Genomic DNA, 20,544 nt, shown 5'->3' with positions numbered 1-20,544 from the left:
TTAATATGAAAATCGGGGTCCCATGACTTAAATAAGATTCCAATCACCTGTTTAGTTTGGAAGTCTTCAGGACGTGTAGGAACCAAAGTGGTCCACCCAAAGTAGATGTTGAATTATTTTAGTGGACCCCCAGGAAACTGGAAGCCAATCATGAGAATTTCAGAACTAGGTTGAGTTGGGGGAAAGAGAGATGATCAAGAGAGGAAGAAAATAATAAGGCTAAGGGCTTAACATGGGAACAGGAGGGGCTAGTGATCGAGGGAGTGATGAGGAAAATCTGTTGCGAGAGGGACAAGTAGCTATTGGATATAATGTGGAGCAATGTTTTTACAAAATGTACCTTTTTGATTGCACCCTACATTGAACCCTTCAAAGACCTTGATTGGGCTGCAGGCAGACCTAGTTTTCTGGACCATCTGCATCCAAGTCAGCTGAATTTAACAAAAGGAGCCTCAAACAACTGGTCAGCTCCCTATTTGTATATACCAAAAATCTTAAATTTGTTTCAGATGTCGTCCTTGTACACATCTTTGGTGCCAATGACAAGTGGTGCATTTCTGACTCAGAGCAGATGCAAGCATGCCCATTTTACACTTGCAAAATGAGTGCAGCATCATCCAATTTCTCAGTCAAAGTTTTGTGAAACTTAAATAATTAGTGTTTTTCATATCTACTGATGTATCTTTTTTAAGCAGTTAATGTTTTTGAAGTTTTATTATCAAGGGCGAACTCAGGAGATCTAACAGTGGACAGAATTCTCTAATCATGTTGCCCTGATCCTACTGTCAGCGGGAACTGTCAGCCAAAACTTCATTCACTACAGGGCTCTGGAGAATCCCAGCCGTGGGTGAAGTCGGAGGTTTCTGGCACATTTGTTTCTTTCTGTAACCTCTATTTGAAATAAAATACAAACAGATGATAACAGTTATCATGTGAAGCTCAATAAAAATTATTCATCTGTTTCTTTGTCAGCTACTATGGGAGTCTTTAAACTGGATTCTCTTACAAATTAAGAGGATTTGTTAATAAAGAAAAACTTTCAAGGTTAATTCTCCAGATGATTTTTAAATTATTTGGAAATATAAAGTAACAAGAAATTCTGTCACACCATGAGGAAAGGCACAGTTCTCTTAATACTGGGAAATGCTGCATGCTGAAGGACAGTTATCAACTCTGCTTGTGCCTCCAATTCCCAAATGCCGCAGTTTTAGCAGATACAGAATATGATTCTTGAAGTACAAATGTAAATAGCATGAGGCATTTATTTCAATTAAAATTGCTGTGGAGCAGAGCTTTCATGTTTGCTAAAGATGTCTGATTTACTACTGTTTAATTCCTACAAACTATTTTCCAGGCTTCAATATTTTTTCAGTGTTTTCAGTTTTCATTAAGTTATTGGCTGGAATTTTGTTGGACTAACAGGCATCATGCCCAATAGTTGGAGAACTGGTGGTGACATCCTTCACCCTTCAGTTCTATGGAGGAGGCCCAATGGAATCAAATGCCCTTTGAGCACATAACTGTCCACCAGTAGCCTTTCCCATGATTGAGGCCCCTTATAGCAGAAAAGTGACCTACCAGAGGCTGCCGGCCAATCAGATGCCAGTCGCTCCCCATGTTGCCAGTGGAAACAGTGACTGCTGACATAACTTCACCACCAGAGGCCCAGGATGATCATACAACCCCAGAAATTTAGTGAGGATAGGATGGTGGCTGCAGAGTGAGAGTCATGAGATGGAGGGTTAGAGGTAAGGGAAAGAGGCCACCTCCTCCTCACAACTGGATCCTTCATTGGGTAGAGTGTTTGACTATGAGGGACTCCCCTGGAAAACTGCTGACAAAACCCAGAGGATGCAGGAAAGTCATGTGGCTCCAGTTTAATCTCTGGATAACCGCTAAATTATGTTGGACTCAGGAATACTGAGTGTTGCTTGGTTCATTATGAGGCTAATTGAAACCCTCCATTTATTTCATTTCCCACTTAATTGGGCTGCCATCAGGAACTGATGCTGGACCTTTCCTACAATTAAATGGGGCTATCCACCACAATGGGTTGCATTGTACTCACCCCACTGGTATTAGAAGCCATTATGTCACCTTCTTCTGATCACACTGACCTGTCTATCCTTAGCTGACAGGTTGTCCTCAGTATGTCAACTACACCAGCATACTTCAGTTCTCTGTAACAGATGCTGGTGGCAATGAAGCAGCCTGTTCTTCCAATGCCAGCACTGCAATACAATAGCAAGAAAACAATGTAAACAGTTGTATGCACAGAAACTGGAAGACGGCAGACTTTGAATAATTTAAGGGACAAACAGGTGAAATTAAAACAAGAATTTGGATGAGAATCTTCTCTATTAGAGGCACCGAACTGAGTGAACCTTGAGATCTTTTGTTAGCTTGAAACAAACAAGGTGAAGGCCAAACCATAAAACATCTCCAGCAAAAACAGGAGATGAGACAAATCAGGAAGTAGTGATTAATTCACTTCACATTTCACTACTAAACGCAATGGATTTCAGAAGCAGGAGTTTCATAACTTTAAAATTAGAATATGGAATGAGTTAAAAGTTTCTAACACATCATTAAGCTGAGTTGAGAAGGGGCAGTACCTCCCTACACTTTTTCTCTCAGCCAGAACTACATAGCAGTCACACTCACTGCATATCCCAAAAGGCATCACACTGAAACAAGAACAGGAAACGGGGAGGGTATAAAAAGAGGGGGTGTTGTCCTGGCGAAGTGCCTACCGAGGCTGGTGGAGTTCCTGCTGAAGCCTGAGTCTCTGCAGAGGAATATGATTTGAGTTTATCTGAATGCCTGCCAGGGTAAATGATGTGGTGGAGTGGGCCTGGTGAGCAACCTGAGAGAAAATGGGTGGGATTTTTACAGGCTCAGTCATCCCGAAACTGTAAAATCCGACCCTAGGTCAGTGGAACTTCCCAATGTCCACCCCTTGTCCGCTCTGATTCCCGTGGCAGGCAGGGCAATAAAATTCTGGCCAATGTGTTTTGACTACCTGGTGAGCAACTTGAGAGAAAATGGGCAGAATTTTCCCGTTTCAACCGCTACAGGAATCATAGTGGGCGAAACGTATACCATGCAAAGGCCTGTTGAGCTGTGGTGGGATTTTACAGCCTTGGCGTGAGCGCAGCCAGAAAATCCCACCCAATGTGTTTGCTTACCTTGTGAGCAATTGTATTTGATTACCTGGCTTTGAACTTTGGTATGTGACTTCAAATTAGAATAGGAACTGGGACTGGTTGCGAATCCAACCTTGGTAGGACCTTAACTTTGAGAACACTAACCAAGAGACTTTTTGTCTGTTTTGGTTTGATCGCACCAGTAAATTGCTTAGTTGTCCAGTCAAATATGTAGAGAAGATAATCAATGTGAAGATAGCACTTGTTATGACGCAGAGGTTAATCCTCTTTACCTCATATAATCTGATAGAAATGTTTGGAAGGTGTTAACAGTTCTACATTAACGTTTAGAGGTTCATTAATATAGACCTGGACACCCGCTTTAAGTGAATAATTAACAAGTTATTTTATTTAACCAACCAGAACTTTAACTAAAAATGTAACATGTTATTTAAAGGAGGGTTTGACTGAAATGCTGCTCAGAGAAATACAAGGACTCTTCAGTATCAAAACAGTAAAGCAGAATTTTAGTCACTCTCAAAAAATATATATACAACCAGGTCTGATGGCTTTTGGAAGTCCTGGAGATTTTTCTGATGATTTATCTGTCTGACTTGATATTCTGTTGTTAGATAGATGGAAAATTCTCTTCAGAGATAGTTCTTTGGCTGGCACGGTGGAGAACCGCTCTGGAGATGGCCTTTTGTTCTGGCTGGCTCTCAGTTAAACTCAGCTGAACTCCATTCAGGCAACTGAGTTCCTGTTTATACTCCGGATGACCAGTCTATTCCCTATTTGTTACCAAGGCAGCCCTGATGTTTTGGTCTCTGCAACAAATGTTGCAATCTTCATACCCTGTATGCCTCTGCATTTTAAACACCTCAGCATTGAGCACCAAGTCAGCTTTTAAAGGGATCACAAACTCTTTTCCACTCTAGCAGAGTGGTTTTTACAATTCTTTTACATCCTTACAAACATTCTTTACATCTTTACAAACTCAATTTCACAACACACACAACAAAGAGCTAGGTTTTTTTGTTTGTTTTATTTATGTATGATTTTGAAGTGGCTCACTTACATGGAACATATGTTGCGATAATAAACGCAGTCATTTTGATGTTTTCCTGAACACGTGTTAAAGGGTGCTTTAATTCCCTGTCTACAAAGATCCTAATGCTGTGCAACACCCTTGATAGTGTTACAAATTGTAAACTGTATAATGAGTTTTGAGTCCTGAAATTGTTATACAAAATTGTCTTTGTTGTACCTGCAGTGGACTATCACTGGTCCACTGTTATCCTTCTTAGCTTGCTGTCTGGCATCTTCCACCTCCTGGACCAACTGTAAAAGTGGGCGAGCATTATCTGGTGTCTTTTGATCAGGCCATGATGTGTACCAGTAGTGCTTTAAATGTCGTTCCTCAGAGCCATCCTAAAACCAGAAACATATGGATTGAAACTTGATGTGCAGTTGGGTTAATGAACCCACACAGCTTAGGACATGAATGTATAAGCGATCTTCCTCCTGCAAATTCCCCTTATTCCTACCTGACGGTAGTTCTTGTGTGGCCCTCAGATTGTTGCTGAGCATGTGGCAGAGACCTGAGTTTCAAGGCCTCTTGCAATACCTGCTTTATTCACTTGTGTCAGTTCCTATATGGTGCTCTGGTGTTATGCTTCCATTGTGTTGACAACTTCTTTCTTGTTCCCAGCTGAGACTACCAATGCCTGCATTGTGCCATGCTCTACCAAGCAATACTAACATTCACAAAGCTGTCAGAGGCTTGGTAAGATCCTACAGTACTGTCCGGAGCCAGCACTGATCTTCTACTCATGACCTCACTCACCTACCTAGCATGTTGGTGAGGTCTGTGTTTTCCATGCAATTTTTGAAAAATCAGAATATATTTAATTATCTTCCTGCCATGTTAAATTTCATCTGCACTGTGTCCTTCTATTTCTGTTTTCTAGAAGTCCATATTTATCCTCTTCACAGATCACAATATTAGTAAGTTTTGTTTCAACTGTAAATTGTGAAGTTGTGCCTTATACTCAATCTATATTTATGATCCATAGGTCTTCATACCGAATCTGGGGAACCCCGCTATATACTGTGCTGAATCCATAAACAACTATTCACTACTACTCTGTTTCCTGTCACTAAGGCAACTTCGTATTAATAATGCCACTGTCCCTTCTATTCCATGGACTTTAACTTTGCTGACAAACCTGTCTTGTGGCATTTTATCAAATACCCTTTGGAATATATGTACATTTGTTTGTTAATCTTTCTTCATTACTTAACTTCTTAGATAATTGATATCCATAATCATCGTTATTGCATGATATGATGGTAGGTACCAAACAATGAATAGATATAGATAGGAAACAGTTGTTATTTCAGCAACCAAGGAGATTTGGTAGCAGCTAAAAATTTTTTTTTACCAAAACTGGTGGTCCAATAATGAAACCAGAGATTAATATGTTTCACCTTCAGGGTAATGTTTCTCAAACTGTAGTCATCTGCATGTAGAACATTGTTTACAATCACTTCGATTCCTTGGTAATTGGCTTTATCCTCAGGCCAATATACTGTACATTTCTGAAACAAGGAAATGGGAATGAGTTCTAAAAAGAGCAGTTGAGCCAGGAGGCTGTGAAAAGTTGAGAACAATGATTTGAACATATTTGTCATATATATGTTTTTCCCACAATAGGATATTTCTAATCCAGGTTGAGTGATTGGGAGGATCTATGTAAGTCACCTCTTGCATGGCTTAATTTGCAATTACAGTCATAGAGGTTTACAGCAGGGAAACAGGCCATTCAGCCAACTTGTTCATGCCGCCTTTTTTTTAAACCCCTCAGCTAATTCCAATTGCCCGCATTTGGCCTATATCCCTCTATACCCATCGTACCCATGTAACTATCTAAATGCTTTTTAAAAGACAAAATTGTGTCGCCTCTACTACTACCTCTGGCAGCTTGTTCCAGACACTCATCACCATCTGTGTGAAAAAATTGCCCCTCTGAACACTTTTGTATCTCTCCCCTGTCACCTTAAACCTGTGCCCTTTAGTTTTAGACTCCCCTATCTTTGGGAAAAGATATTGACTATCTAGCTGATCTGTATCCCTCATTGTTTTATAGACCTCTATAAGGTCATTCCTCAACCTCCTATGCTCCAGAGAAAAAAGTCCCAGTCAATTCAGCCTCTCCTTATAACTCAATCCTGGTAGCATCCTAGTAAATCTTTTCTGCACTCTTTCTAATTTAATAATATCCTTTCTATAATAGGGGACCAGAATTGCACACAGTATTTCAGTGTGGCCTTACCAATGTCTTGTACAACTTCAACAAGATGTTCCAACTCCTGTATTCAGTGTTCTGACCAATGAAACCAAGCATGCTGAATGCCTTCTCCACCACTCTGTCCACCTGCGGCACCACTTTCAAGGAGCTATGAACATGTACCCCTAAATCTTTTTATTCTGTAACTCTCTCCAGTGCCCTATCATTAACTGAGTAGTTCCTGCCCTAGTTCAATCTACCAAAATGCATCCCCACGCATTCGTATAAATTAAACTCCATCTGCTATTTGTCTGCCCACTGGCCCAGTTGATCAAGGTCCCGTTGCAATCAAAGATAACTTTCTTCACTGTTCCCTATGCCACCAATATTGGTGTCATCTGCACAACTTATAACCATGTCCCCTATATTCTCATCCAAATCATTAATATAAATAACAAATAACAGTGGGCCCAGCACTGATCTCTGAGGCACACCGCTGGTCACAGGCCTCCAATTTGGAAAACAACTCTCTACAACCACCCTTTGGCTTCTGTCAAGAAGCCAATTTTGTATCTATTTAGATACCTCACCCTGGATCCCGTGAGATTTAACTTCATGCAACAACCTACCATGTGGTACCTTGTCAAAGGCCTTGCTAAAGTTCATGTAGACAACATCAACTGTACTGCCCTCATCTACCTTCTTGGTTATCCCTTCACAAAACTCAGTTAAATTTGTGAGACTTGATTTTCCACTCACAGAGCCATGCTGATTGTCCCTAATCCGTCCTTGCATCTCTAAATGCCTGTAGACCCTGTCTCTCAAAATATCATCCAACAATTTACCCACCTTAGATGTGAGGCTCACTGGCCTGTAGTTCCCAGGCTTTTTCCTGCAGCCCTTTTTAAACAAAGGCACAACATTTGCCACTGTCCAATCTTCAGGCACCTCACCCATGGCTAACGGTGATTCAAATATCTCGATTAGGGGACCTGCAATTTCCTCCTTAGCCTCCCATAAAATCCTGGGATATACTTCATCAGGTCCCGGAGATTTATGTACCTTAATGCACGTTGAGACTTCCAGCACCTCCTTCTCTCTGATATGTAATCTCCTCAAGTCATCACTATTTATTTCCCCAAGTTCTCCATCATTCATGCTTTCCTCAACAGTAAATACCGATGAGAAATATTCATTTAGGAACCTCCCCCTCTCTTGTGGATCCCACCCATCTGCACATTGATGACCTTGTTGATCCTTAAGAGGCCCTACTCTCTCCCTTGTTAATCTTTTGTCTTTTATGTATTTGTTGAAGCTCTTTGAATTCTCCTTTGCCTTTTCTGCCAAAACAATTTTGTGTTCCCTTTTTGCCATCCTAATTTCTCTCTTAACTCTACTCCTACAACGTCTATACTCTTCAAGAGATTCACTTGATCCCAGCTGCCTATGCATGTCATGTGCCTCTTTCTTCTTCTTGACCAGGGCTTCCCTGAGTCATCCAGGGTTCCTGACTTCTACCACCCTTGCCCTTCACTCTAAGAGGAATGTGTTTACCCTGAACCCTGGTATTAGGAGACATTTAGGATTGTATCAATTCTCAGTAAGAGATTGAGGTAGCAGAGAATGTTGAATGGTGTGAAAACCAACCAGGCTTTCTACCCTGCTAATTGTTAACTGGTGACTCTTGCAAGAAAAGATACTTGTTTGGACATTAGGTAAATACAGGTTTGAACTCAGCTATGATCCCATCTCCATGGAATTTTGCTGCAATATTCACTGTTTAAGCTCACACTTGAAAAATGCCCACTCATATTGTTCTGTCATATGATAGCATAAATATAGCACTATTTCTGCTATAATCAGTGTTTCCAGAGAGTGAGGAGAAAATTGGGGAATTTTCTTTCATTACATCTGCGTGTAAACAGGTAATTCCAGCAGGCCACTGAATCATCAACAAAATACCACAGATAAGCCTATCCTCTTTTTGTTCTGTTGTATGTTCAGTAGATTTCAGACAGAGATTCTGAGCTTATATGACTGAATATTTAATGGGCGATTTTCCCATCCTGTTGCGCTAAAACATTCGAGCTGTGGACCAGGAGATTTCAGTGGGACTGAATTAACGCGATCCACAATGGGCATCCAGGTCCGAGTGCCTCTCCCAGCGCTGGATTTCCAGTGCCATCAGCTCTGCACCAGAAATAAGCATGGAACTGCATTAGAAATGCAGAAGGACAGAAGTCTCCGGGCCCACTAGCCTCTCCCACCCCACCAGGAGTATTTCACTTCAGTGGGTATGGGGCAGTGCCAAGGGGTGGGGTATATGGAGGCAGGACTTGATGGGAGCGGAGTGATCTATTGGGGTGGGGGGACCTGCTGCCAGTCTGTATCGGGATTGAGGAGGGGGGAGGCAGAGGCCAAAGATCGGGGCCAGCTATCGGAGTGGAGGGGGGGGGGCAACCTGCTAGGGGGTTCAGGGTGGGTGGGATGGGGAGGTGGGTTGGTACTGCAGTGGTGGGGGGGGAGGGGGGAGTTGGCACTGTGGGCAGGGGCGGGTGGAACCTTTTGGGGAATGGGGGGCTGGTCATGGCTGGGGGCCAGCAATCGGGCCATGAGGGGGGAAGGGGGGTTGGTGTAACACAGGTGTTGCGGGGATCATGAGGCTGGCCAGTGATTGAACTGGCCGGATGTCAAGAGGCCGGCAGACAGGGGCCACTGTGCATGCACCAATCTTGGCACTGGAGATGGGCACATGCGCATTGGTCCGCTTAGCGCTTTGCTACCAGCCTCTTTGGTGGGAATAGGTCCTGCGCCCAGCTTTTTAACATGAATCGTACTAATGCACTCTGCAGTGCACAGTCTAGGAGATTCATTTTGAAATTCCCACTCAAAAAAAAGTATGATTTACTCGTTTTCACACGAATTTGACATTTAGAAATTTTTTGGGGGAATCACCCCTTTAGTGTTTATTGATAACACATAGCACTATCCATATACACAGTGTATAGCCTAAGCTGTGAGCTAACTTGGTGCTTATTTCTACACAAATCTGTCCAGTCTACAACTGATTCTAGTTTCTTGTCATGTGTCTCTTTACAACACATTGTAGGTGGTATTGTTCCACATTAACCCTTGATGTGGCAGATACCTTTATACTACACTCCTCCTCCAAGACGACCTAACGTATTTAAATTTATGTCCTACTGTTTCTGCATGCACTCACCACCCCTACTTCAAGTCTCTAAATTTATAAATTCAGATAGTTTGGAGGTATGGCAATTCTTCCAGATCTTGTTCTGGTCACATTCTGATGAATGATAGACTCTGATGATTTGAGTGACCTTTGTTGATTCAGACTTTGAATTGTAGTCTGTGTTTCTTGCACTTAGTTACTATCTTCTTTTAAACCATGCAAATATATAGCAGGAGGTTCACTTCAAGGCATGCAGAGGAGGTTCCTCCTATTCATATGCCCTCTGTATGTTTCAATGCCCAGGTGGCCTTGGTGAGTTTTTTGAAGAATCTCCAGCCAAAGGGAGATTGGAATGACCAACTGCTCATTGTATACTAGCCGATCATCTACCACAGAAAAGTGCATCTGCTGTTGTGCATCTGCTCTTCAAAGTAAATTTTCATGACCACTGCTACCTGACCTATGGCCACTTCTGCTAATATTAACCGCATAATGGACGCACTCCTCATCTCACATTTGCTCCAGGCGGATTTGCTGAAGTTTCCCAGTTATGAGAATTGTCTCCTCACTGAGTGAGAGTATGATTACAGCTCCTCAATCAGGTTGACGTGATCAGAAGGTCCACTGTAACCCAGGATAGTATGTCTGCTGTTGTTTGGAACAGCGGAACATTTGACCCATTAAGGCTACTCTGACATTCAATTTGATCCTGGCAGATCATCTATTTCACTGCCATTTTCCCACATTACTTCCATTTCCGTTGATTTGGATTTGATTTGATTTATTATTGTCACACATATTAGCATACAGTGAAAAGTATTGTTTCTTGCATGCTATACAGACAAAGCATACTGTTCATAGAGAGGGAAAGGAGAGAGTGCAGAATATACTGTCACAGTCATAGCTAGGGTGTAGAGAAAAATCAATTAGTGTGAGGTTGGTCCATTCAGAAGTCTGATGGCAGCAGGGAAGAAGCTGTTCTTGAGTCGGTTGGTATGTGACCTCAGGCTTTTGTATGTTTTTCCCAAAGGAAGAAGGTGGAATAATGTATGTCTAGTGTGCATGGAGTCCTTGATTATGCTGGCCACTTTTCCGAGACAGCGGGAAGTTTAGACAGAGTCAATGAATGGAAGGCACCTTTGCATGATAGATTAGACTACATTCACGACCTTTTGTAGTGTCTTGCAGTCTTGGACAGATCAGGAACCATACCAAACTGTGATACAACCAGAAAGAATGCTTTCTATGATGCATCTGCAAAAGTTGGTGAGAATCAGAGCTGACATGCCAAATTTCCTCAGACTTCTGAGAAAATAGAGGCATTCGTGGGTTTTCTTAACTATAACTTTGACATGGATGGACTAGGACAGGTTGTTGGAGATTTGGACATCTAAAAACTTGAAGCTCTCGACCATTTCTACTTCGTCCCCCTTAATGTAGACAGGGGGATATACTCCACTACACTTCCTGAAATCGATGACAATATCCTTCATTTTGTTGACTTTGAGGGAGAGTTTATTGTCGTTGCACCAGTTCACCAGATTCTCTATTTCATTTGTGTACTCCGTCTTGTCATTGTTTGAGATCCAACCCATTATGGTGGTATCATCAACAAACTTGAAAATCGAGTTGGAGCAGAATTTGGCCACACACTTATAGTGTATAAGGAGTATAGTAGGGGGCTGAGGACACAGCGTTATGGGACACTGATGTTGAGGATAATTTGTGGAGGAGGTGTTGTTGCTTATCCTTACTGATTGTGGTCTGTGGGTTAGGAAGTTCAGGATCCAGTTGCAGAGGGAGGAGTCGATGCCCTGGCCACTGAGTTTGGAGATGAGTTTCATAGGTGTAATGGTGTTGAAGGCTGAGCTGTAGTCAATAAATAGGAGTCTGACATAGGTACCTTTGTTATTTAGGTGTTCCAAGGTTGAGTGCAGGCGAGGGAGATGGCGTCTGCAGTGGACGTGCTGCGCCAGTAGGCGAACTGTAGTGGATCCAGGCAACCTGGGAGATTGGAATTGTTTTGTGCCACGACTAACCTTTCAAAGCATTTTATTTGATGGATGTTAGAGCCACCGGACGATAGACATTAAGGCACGCTGCTTGGTTTTTCTTAGGTACCGGGATGATGATCGTCTTCTTGAAGCAGATAGGGACATCAGATTGTTGTAAAGAGAGGTTGAAGATGTCTGCGAGTAGCCCCACTAGCTGATCTGTGCAGGACCTGAGTGTCATTGGTCTCCAGAAATCTATCAATTTCTGTCTTAAGCATCCTCAATAAATATGATCTGATGGTGATTACAGAGACATGCCCGCAGGATGACAGAGATTGGAACTTGAATATTGAATGATATGTGACGTTAGGAAGGAAAGGAAGTTAGGAAACGGTGGAGAGGTGGCTCTGTTAATTAATAATTGTTTAGCACGTTAGAGATGGTAACTTAAAACTAAGCAAACAAGGCTGTAGAAGCAATTTGTGCTGCAATGAAAAATTGCGTAAAGAATGTTAGAGATGAATATAAAATGTGGTAAACATAAAATTATGGCTGAAGAAATAGAACTAGGATCTTGTAACTATACAACAGCAAACAGACATAGTTTAAACAACAGAGGATGGGGCAAGGATGTGGGGGAATGAATGTTATCTCATGAGAACAAACGAAGCAGGACAGAAACCTACGATTCGGCATATTGCCAACCCACATTATGGGAACAACTGTGGTTTTAATCACTAATACAGGGTATGAAAGTTGCTGAGGCTAGACAGAACTATAGTCAAAGACAGTGAAGAAACTGCCTATTGTGTAGGGATAACACCAGATGTGCAGTGTGAAGTAAGACATGTACGTCACATCTTGTAGGAATGTAAAATGTCCAGATTGTGAAACAAATGGTAAGCAAGATGTGTTGTTTCTGCAACTGAGTATATTTTCTAACTACAGGGGGATAGAGGACACTGAGATAGTAGGGACATCAGCGATTAAGTTAGCCGAAGACTGGATACAGTCGGTCTGAACTGGACTTGTTAACAGTTCTCCAGGGAACATTGATAAGACAGATGAATCTCATGAGAACTAATCAAGTAAGGATATTGAAACAACCCTACAATATGCAGTCTTGCAATAACAGGAAAATATGGTTAGAGGAGAGCAGAGGGGCTTGGGACATGAACCAACATACAGCACAACCTGTGGCTAGGGGCACCTTGAGCCAATAGGGGAATGACAACTCATAAATGGGATAGGGACCACCAATTAGGGGAGAACAATGTATTGTGTAATTGATTAACATGCCTGTAGAAATAGTATAAAAAGCCTGCTTAAACTCGATGTAAGGTGTGCCTATCTTTTGGACACCCGGTCTTGCAAGAACGTTAAGTAAAATATCTTGCTCCTTCGGAACTTGACTTGACTAAATTGTTTGACTGTGAGCTGCGTTTCTCACAAGAAGAACATGCTCCTGTTTACATCAATGGGGATGATGTAGAAAGTTTCGAGAGCTTCAAGTTTTTAGGTGTCCAGATCACCACCAACCTGTCCTGGTCCCCCATGTTGACACTATAGTTAAGAAAGCCCAACAACACCTCTACTTTCTCAGAAGATGAAGGAGATTTGGCATGTCAGCTACAACTTTCACCAACTTTTACAGATGCACCTTAGAAAGCATTCTTTCTGGTTGTATCACAGCTTGGTATGGCTCCTGCTGTGCCCAAGACTGCAAGGAACTACAAAGGTCATGAATGTAGCCCAATCCATCACGTAAACCAGTCTCCCATCCATTGACTCTGGCTACACTTCCTGATGCCTATGCAAAGCAGCCAGCATAATTAAGGATCCCAGACATTCACTCTTCCACCTTCCTCCTTCAGGAAAAAGATACAAAAGTCTGAGGACACGTATCAACCAATTCAAGAACAGCTTCTTCCCTGCTGCTGTCAGACTATTGAATGGACTTAACTTGCATTAAGTTTATCTTTCTCTATACCCTAGCTATGACTGTAATATTAAATTCTGCACTCTCTCATTTCCTTCTCTATGAATGGTATGTTTTGTCTGTATAGCGCACAAGAAACAATACTTTTCACTGTATGTTAATATATGTGACAATAATAAATCAAATTAAATCAAAATGATAGAGGCAAGATGTCACTTGTGGGAGTGGTGTACAGGTCCCCTAATTGCTACTGCATGGCAGGACAGAATATAAAGGAAGAGATCAAGAAAAGTATTCAGAAAGGTACAATGGTAATCATGTAAAGAGAGGTTGAAGATGTCTGCAAATAGCCCCACTAGCTGATCCGTGCAGGATCTGAGTGCCATTGGTCTCCAGAAATCTATCAATTTCTGTCTTAAGCATCCTCAATAAAAGTAAGGTCTGATGGTGATGAAAGTTTTAATTTTAATCTGAAAGAATCAGATGGGCAAAGGTAGTTTAGATGAGGAAATCATAGAATATTTTCGGGATAATTTCTTACAACACAATGTTCTGGAGCCAACTAGAGACCTAGCAATGACAAAGGATTAATTGACAACTTCCTAGTTAATGCACTTCTAAGTAGCAGCAATCATAATGTATTTGAATTTTACACTTAGTTTGAATAAGAACATAAGGAGTAGGAGCAGGAGTAGGCCATCTAGCCCTTCAAGCCTGCCCCGCCATTCAGAAAGATCATGGCTGATCTGAAGTGGATCAGTTCCACTTTCCCGCTTTCTCCCCATAACCCTTAATTCTCTTGTCTATCAGAAATCTATCTACCCGTGACTTAAATATATTCAACGAGGTAGCCTCCACCACTTCAATGGGTAGAGAATTCCAGAGATTCACCACCCTTTGAGTGAAGAAGTTCCTCCTCAACTCTGTTCTAAACTACCCTCCCCTTATTTTGAGACTGTGCCAGAAAGACTGGGTCTAAGACTAGTATTTTAAACTTAAATATTGGCAATTATAAGGGTATGAATGGTAAATGGTAAGAAATTAGAAAGTGTATCTATACAAAGTGACTTAGGTGTTCTTGGCTGCAAGTCACTGAAGGCTAACATGCAGGTTTAACAAACTATTAGGAAGGCTAATGGAATGTTAGCCTTTATCGCAAAAGGATTTGAGTATAAGAGGAATGACGTCTTGCTTCAATTGTATAGGAGCTTGGTTAAACTGTGCCTGAAGTACTGTGTGCAGTTTTGGTCTCCTTACCTCAGTAAGGATATTACTGCCATAGGGGGAGTGTAGTGAAGATTCATCAGACTTATTCCAGGGATGACGACACTGTCTTACGAAGAAAAATTAGGCAAACTGGCCCTGGATTCTCTAGAGTTTCCAAGAATAGGAGGTGATTGCACCTGCAAAATACTTAAAGGATTAGAAAGGATTGATGCAAATAAGATGTTTCTTGGTTAGGGAGCCTGGAACCAGGGGCACAATTTCAAAATAAGGGAGAATGCCACTTCAGACCAAGATGAAAAATAAAATTCCAAGGGGGTGAACCCACCATCCACGATTAACTATAAATTAAAAATAGTATCAAACTTTAAGAAAAAACATATAATTGCACAAAGTAGGTCAGAAGATTGGACAGAAAATTACTAAAAGATTAATAAGCAGTGAAAATATATAGTATGAGAGAAAGGTAGCTAGAAATATAAAGACAGATGGTAAGAGTTTCTTCAGATATTTAAATAAGAGTTAAATGAGTGTTGATCCTATAGCAAATGCATCTGAGGAACTAATAATGGAAATTAGGGAGATGGCAGGTGAATTGAACAGGTATTTTGCATTGGTCTTCACTGTAAAAGATACAAGTAACATCCCAAAAATAGCAATATATCAGGAAATGGAAGGGAGGCAGGGACTTAGAAAAATTATCATCACCAAGGAAGTAGTCATGAGCAAATTCTTGGGGCGATGGGCTAACAGATCCATGGGCCTAGATGGGCCTCATCCTAGGGCCTTAAGAGAAGAAATAGTTGATGTATTGATTTTAATTTTCCAAAATACCTTAGATTTTTGGAATGATCCATTAGATTGGAAAATGGCAAATGTAACACTTTTATTCAAAAAGGGAGGGAAACAGAAAGTGGGAAACTATAGACCAGTTAGCCTAACATCTGCAATAGAGAAAATGTTAACTTTTTAAAATTCTTTTATGGGATGTCGGCATCACTGGCTTGGCCAGCATTTATTGCCTATCCCTTGTTGCCTATGAGAGATGGTGGTGAGTTACCTTCAGGAATCTCTAAGGTGTAGATACACCCACTGTGCTGTTCGGGAGGGAGTTCCAGGATATTAACCCAGCAACAGTGAAGGAACAGCAATATATTTTCAAGTCAGGATGATGAGTCACTTGGAGGAGATCTTCCAAGTAGGGGTGTTCCCAGGTGTCTGCTGCCCTTGTCTTTCTAGATGGTGCTGGTGGTGGGTTTGGAAGACATTGCCTAAGGAGCCTTGGTAAGTTCTTACAGTGCATCTTGTAGATGGTACACATTACTGCCACTGTTCGTCTGTCATGGAGGGAGTGAATATTTGTGTAAGAGCTACCAATCAAGTGGACTGCTTTGTGCAAGTAGTTGGAGTAGCTCCAACTACTTCTTCAGTGTAGTTGGAGCTGCACTCATCCAGGCAAGTGGGGACGTTTCCATCATATTCCTGGCTTCTGCCTTTGAGGTTTGCAGGTTTTGGGGACCCAGGACGTGAGTGTAGGTTTCCTAACCTCTGACCTGCTCTTGGCTAGCCCAATTCAATTTCTGGTCACTGGTAACTCCAAGGCTGTTGATTGTGAGGCATTCAGCAATTGTAATGCCATTGAATGTCAAAGGGCAATGGTTAGATTCTCTCTTGTTGGAGACAGTCATTGCCTGACACCTGTGTGTTGCAAATATTAGACCAGTATGCAGGCACTTAGGTACCAGCAAGTAGTTAGGAAAGATGTTTATAGAATGCTATTGTTTATTGTGAGGCAAATAAACATTTATAAAAGTAGGGAGGTTATGCATCAGTTGTACAAGGTATTGGTGAGACCACATTTGAAGTACTGTGTATAATATTGATCTCCTCACTTAAGGAAAGATGTAAATACATTAGAATCAGAGAAGGTTTACTGGACTAATACTTGGAATAGGCGGGTTATTTAGGAGAAAAGATTGGACAAGGTAGGCTTGCATTCACTGAAGTTTAGAAGATTAAGAGACAATTTGATTGAAACCTTTGAGACCCTGAGTGATCTTGACAGGATGGATGTGGACGAGATATTTTCTCTTTTAGAACTGGGATCACTATTTAAAAATAAGGGATCGCTCATTTAAGCTGGAGACGACAAAAATGTTTTCTTTAAAGAGGTTGTAAATCTTTGGAAATATCTTCTTCAAAAGGAGGTGGAAGCAGCATCTGTGAATGTTTGAATGCAGAACTAGATAGTGTCTTAATTAATAAGGGAGTGAAAACTTTACTAGGGTAAGAGGAATGAGGTGTTGAGGTTATAATCAGATCAGTCATGATTTTACTGTTTAGGATGAGCAGACTGTAGAACTAAGCAGTCTACTCCTGCTCCTAATTCATATTTTCAATGATTGAGCTTCCACAGCCCTTTGGGATAGATGAATTCCAAAAATTCACCAGCTTCTGAGTGAAGAAATTTCTTCTCGCAAGTGCGAGGTGGTCCACTTTGGTAGGAATAATGGTAGGAAGGATTATTACTTACGTGGCGAAAAACTGCAGCAGGCAACGGTGCAGAGGGACCTCGGGGTCCTTGTGCATGAGTCACAAAAACCCAGCTTGCAGGTGCAGCAGGTGGTCAGGAAGGCGAATGGGATGCTGGCCTTCATAGCGAGGGGGATTGAATATAAAAGTAGGGAGGTCTTGCTGCAGCTGTATAGGGCATTGGTGAGGCCGCAGCTGGAGTACTGTGTGCAGTTTTGGGCGCCGTACTTACTCAAGGATATTTTGGCCTTGGAGGGAGTGCAGAGGAGGTTTACTAGGCTGATGCCGGAGTTGAGGGGGTTGAACTATGAGGAGAGGCTGAATAAACTAGGCTTGTACTCGTTAGAGTTTAGAAGAATGAGGGGAGATCTCATTGAGACATATATGATGACGAATGGGATGGATAGGATAGAGGTGGAGAGACTCTTCCCACGTAGAAAGGACAGTAGGACTAGGGGGCACAGCCTCAAGATAAAGGGGGCGCGGTTTAGAACGGAGTTGAGGAATAACTTCTTCACTCAAAGGGTGGTGAATCTCTGGAATTCTCTGCCCGTTGAAGTGGTGGAGGCTACCTCGCTAAATATTTTTAAGACGCGGGTTGATGGGTTTTTGATAAGAGAGGGGATTAAGGGTTATGGGGAGAGGGCGGGAATGTGGAACTGAGCCACAACATATCAGCCATGATCTTATTGAATGGCGGGGCAGGCTCAAAGGGCTAGATGGCCTACTCCTGCGCCTATTTCTTATGTTCTTATGTTCTCAGCTCAGTCCTAAATGGTCTAGTCCTCATCCTGAGATTACATCCCCTGCTTTTAGACTCTCCAGCCGGGAGAGTCATCTTATCTACATCCACCCTGTTATGCCATGCAAGAATTTTGGAACTTTTAATGAGATCATTCCTCATTCTTAGAAATTGGAATATAAATCCAGACTTCTCTATCCTGATAAGACAATCCTGCTATCCCAGGAATTAATCTGGTGAACTTCTGTTGCAATTTTTATGTGACATGTATATAAGAAGACCAAAACTGCACAATATTCCAAGTGAGGTCTCACGAAGGCTATATATAACTGTGGCAAGATGTCCTGTCCTGTACTCACTTGAGGTGAAGGCCATCATGCCATTTGCCTTCCTAATTGCTGGTTGCACCTGCATGCTAGCTGATAGCAACTCCTGAACAAGGACACCCAGGTCACTTTGAACACCCATGTACTTCCCAACCTCTCACCATTTAAGAAATACTCTGCCTTATTGTTTATCTACCAAAGTGAATAACTTCACAGTTGTCCACATCATATTTTATCCACCATGGTCTATCTAGCCCAGGCTTGTCCAGCGTTCAGTCCATGGGCCATATGCTCGTCCCCCCAATGTGGCTCCTAGAGGTAGTTTTCAAAATGCTGGTAAGTAGAATGGAAGATTCTTACAGAAACTGTCCCTTGAATCGCAAGCTGTTCCTCTCCTGTATTTGCTGCTGACAGAGTCACTCATGACTTTATCAGTAGAACATGTGGGAGAGAAACATTATCTGATTGGAGGAACAGCAACACTGACAGAAAACAGAGATATCGGGGAGAGAAAGAGACTGCATGTGGGGAGGGAGAGATCCATGGCTGATTGGGTTAGGGAAGGAGAGACTCATTACTGGCTTGGAAGGTGAAACTTGTGGGGAGGTTGGTAGGTGAGTGGAAGGAGAGACTTGTTCTAGGCCAGATTAGGTGCGGGAAGGAGACACTCACTCCAGGCTGGGCCAGGTGTGGGAAGGAGAGATTCGCTCTGTCGGGCTTGGGTGGGGGGGGGGGGGCTTCGAGGCTGGTCCGGACATTCTGGGGGGCCAGCGATCAGAGTGATGGGGAGGAGGGATCAGTAGGGCAGCAGTAAGAGGTTGCTGTGCTGGCCAGCAATTGGGAGGCTGGCAGTGCAGGACTACTGTACATGCACCGATCTTCGCTATGACAGGTCAGTGCATGCACAGTGGCCTGCTCAGTGCTATGCTGCCAGCCTCTCCAGTGGGAATGGGCCCTGCCCACATATTTTTAATGAGATTCACGCTAATGCACAGAGTGTGGGAGATTCATTTTGAAAATCCCACTCCAATTTTTACACAAAATCGACACTTAGAATTTTTTGGGAGAATCCCACTCTTTGTGTTTGACCTCACCCTTGGATTGGTCCAAACTGGTCTGGCAATGTTGATTTGTTGCCCACAAGTGCTGTTAAGTTCAGAGGAGTACAGCTTTACAACTGTCTAGGTTTCAAAGATGGTGCTAATGTTTACTACTTTTTAAAAGAGTCTTCCCACACCTGTCATGTTTTGGCAGGCCCCCATGATGATGCTGGTCCCGATTACTTTTTCTTTAGTTTTATATAGTGATTTAGTCAATCAACTATTCTGAGCTGTCCCTGTGATCTCAGAAGATGTTTGGCTTTTTTTCCAGCGGATTCCAGGCTTTGGCTGAGGTTTACGACCTTCCAATTTGTTTTTGCAACTTTTTCTTACGACTTGGTGGCAAAGTGGTATGGTGCTGATTCTGAACCCGAGAGTGGTGCTTTCAGAAATGACTCACCTTAGTCTTTTTTTATAACACTGAAGCTTTTAGAGTCCTAGAGGTTTGCAGTATGGAAACAGGACCTTTGGACCAACTTGTCCATGCTGCCCTTTTTTACCATTAAGCTAGTTCCAATTGCCTGGTTTTGGCCCATATCCCTCTATACCTATTTTATCATGAAACTGTTTGAATGCTTTTTAAGAGACAAAATTGTACCTGCCTCCACCACTACCTCTGGCAGCTCATTCCAGACACTCACCACCCGCTGTGTGAAAAAATTGCCCCTCTGGACCATTTTGTATCTCTTCCCTCTCACCTTAAACCTATGCCTTTTAGTTTTAGACTCCAGCCTCTCCTTATAACTCAAACCATCAAGTCCTGGTAGCATCCTAGTAAATCTTTTGTTCACTTTTTCTAGTTTAATAAAATCCTTTCTATAATAGGGTGACCAGAACTGTACGCAGTATTCCAGGTGTGGCCATAGCAATGTCTTCTATGACTTCAACATGATGTCCCAACTCCTGTATTTGATATTCTGATCAATGAGACTAAGCATGCCAAATGCCTTCTTCACCACATTGTCCATCTGTGACTGTACTTTCAAGGAGCTATGAACCTGTATCTGGCTGCACAGACTGGGACTTTTTTCCCTAGAGCACAGGAGGCTTCAGGGTGA

At 42.2% G+C, this 20,544-nt stretch overlaps 1 protein-coding gene across 1 annotated transcript in view; it reads right to left on the bottom strand.

Moving 5' to 3' along the window:
• The window catches only part of ptpn5 (protein tyrosine phosphatase non-receptor type 5), a 124,006-nt gene that overhangs the window by 6,860 nt on the left and 96,602 nt on the right, over positions 1-20,544 (bottom strand). The window contains exons 10-12 of the mRNA XM_080190431.1: positions 5,637-5,747; positions 4,414-4,577; positions 2,118-2,231 (exon numbers count right to left, since the gene is read on the bottom strand). Of these exons, the coding sequence (XP_080046557.1) occupies positions 2,118-2,231; positions 4,414-4,577; positions 5,637-5,747 (389 nt within the window). The remainder of the gene's footprint in view (positions 1-2,117; positions 2,232-4,413; positions 4,578-5,636; positions 5,748-20,544) is intronic.

This window comes from Carcharhinus amblyrhynchos, chromosome 6 (assembly GCF_965287045.1).
Source record: "Carcharhinus amblyrhynchos chromosome 6, sCarAmb.v2.hapA, whole genome shotgun sequence".
Classification (NCBI taxonomy): Eukaryota; Metazoa; Chordata; class Chondrichthyes; order Carcharhiniformes; family Carcharhinidae; genus Carcharhinus; species Carcharhinus amblyrhynchos.
Note: the sequence above shows the minus strand (reverse complement) of the source record. Positions and strands in the feature narration are given on the sequence as shown.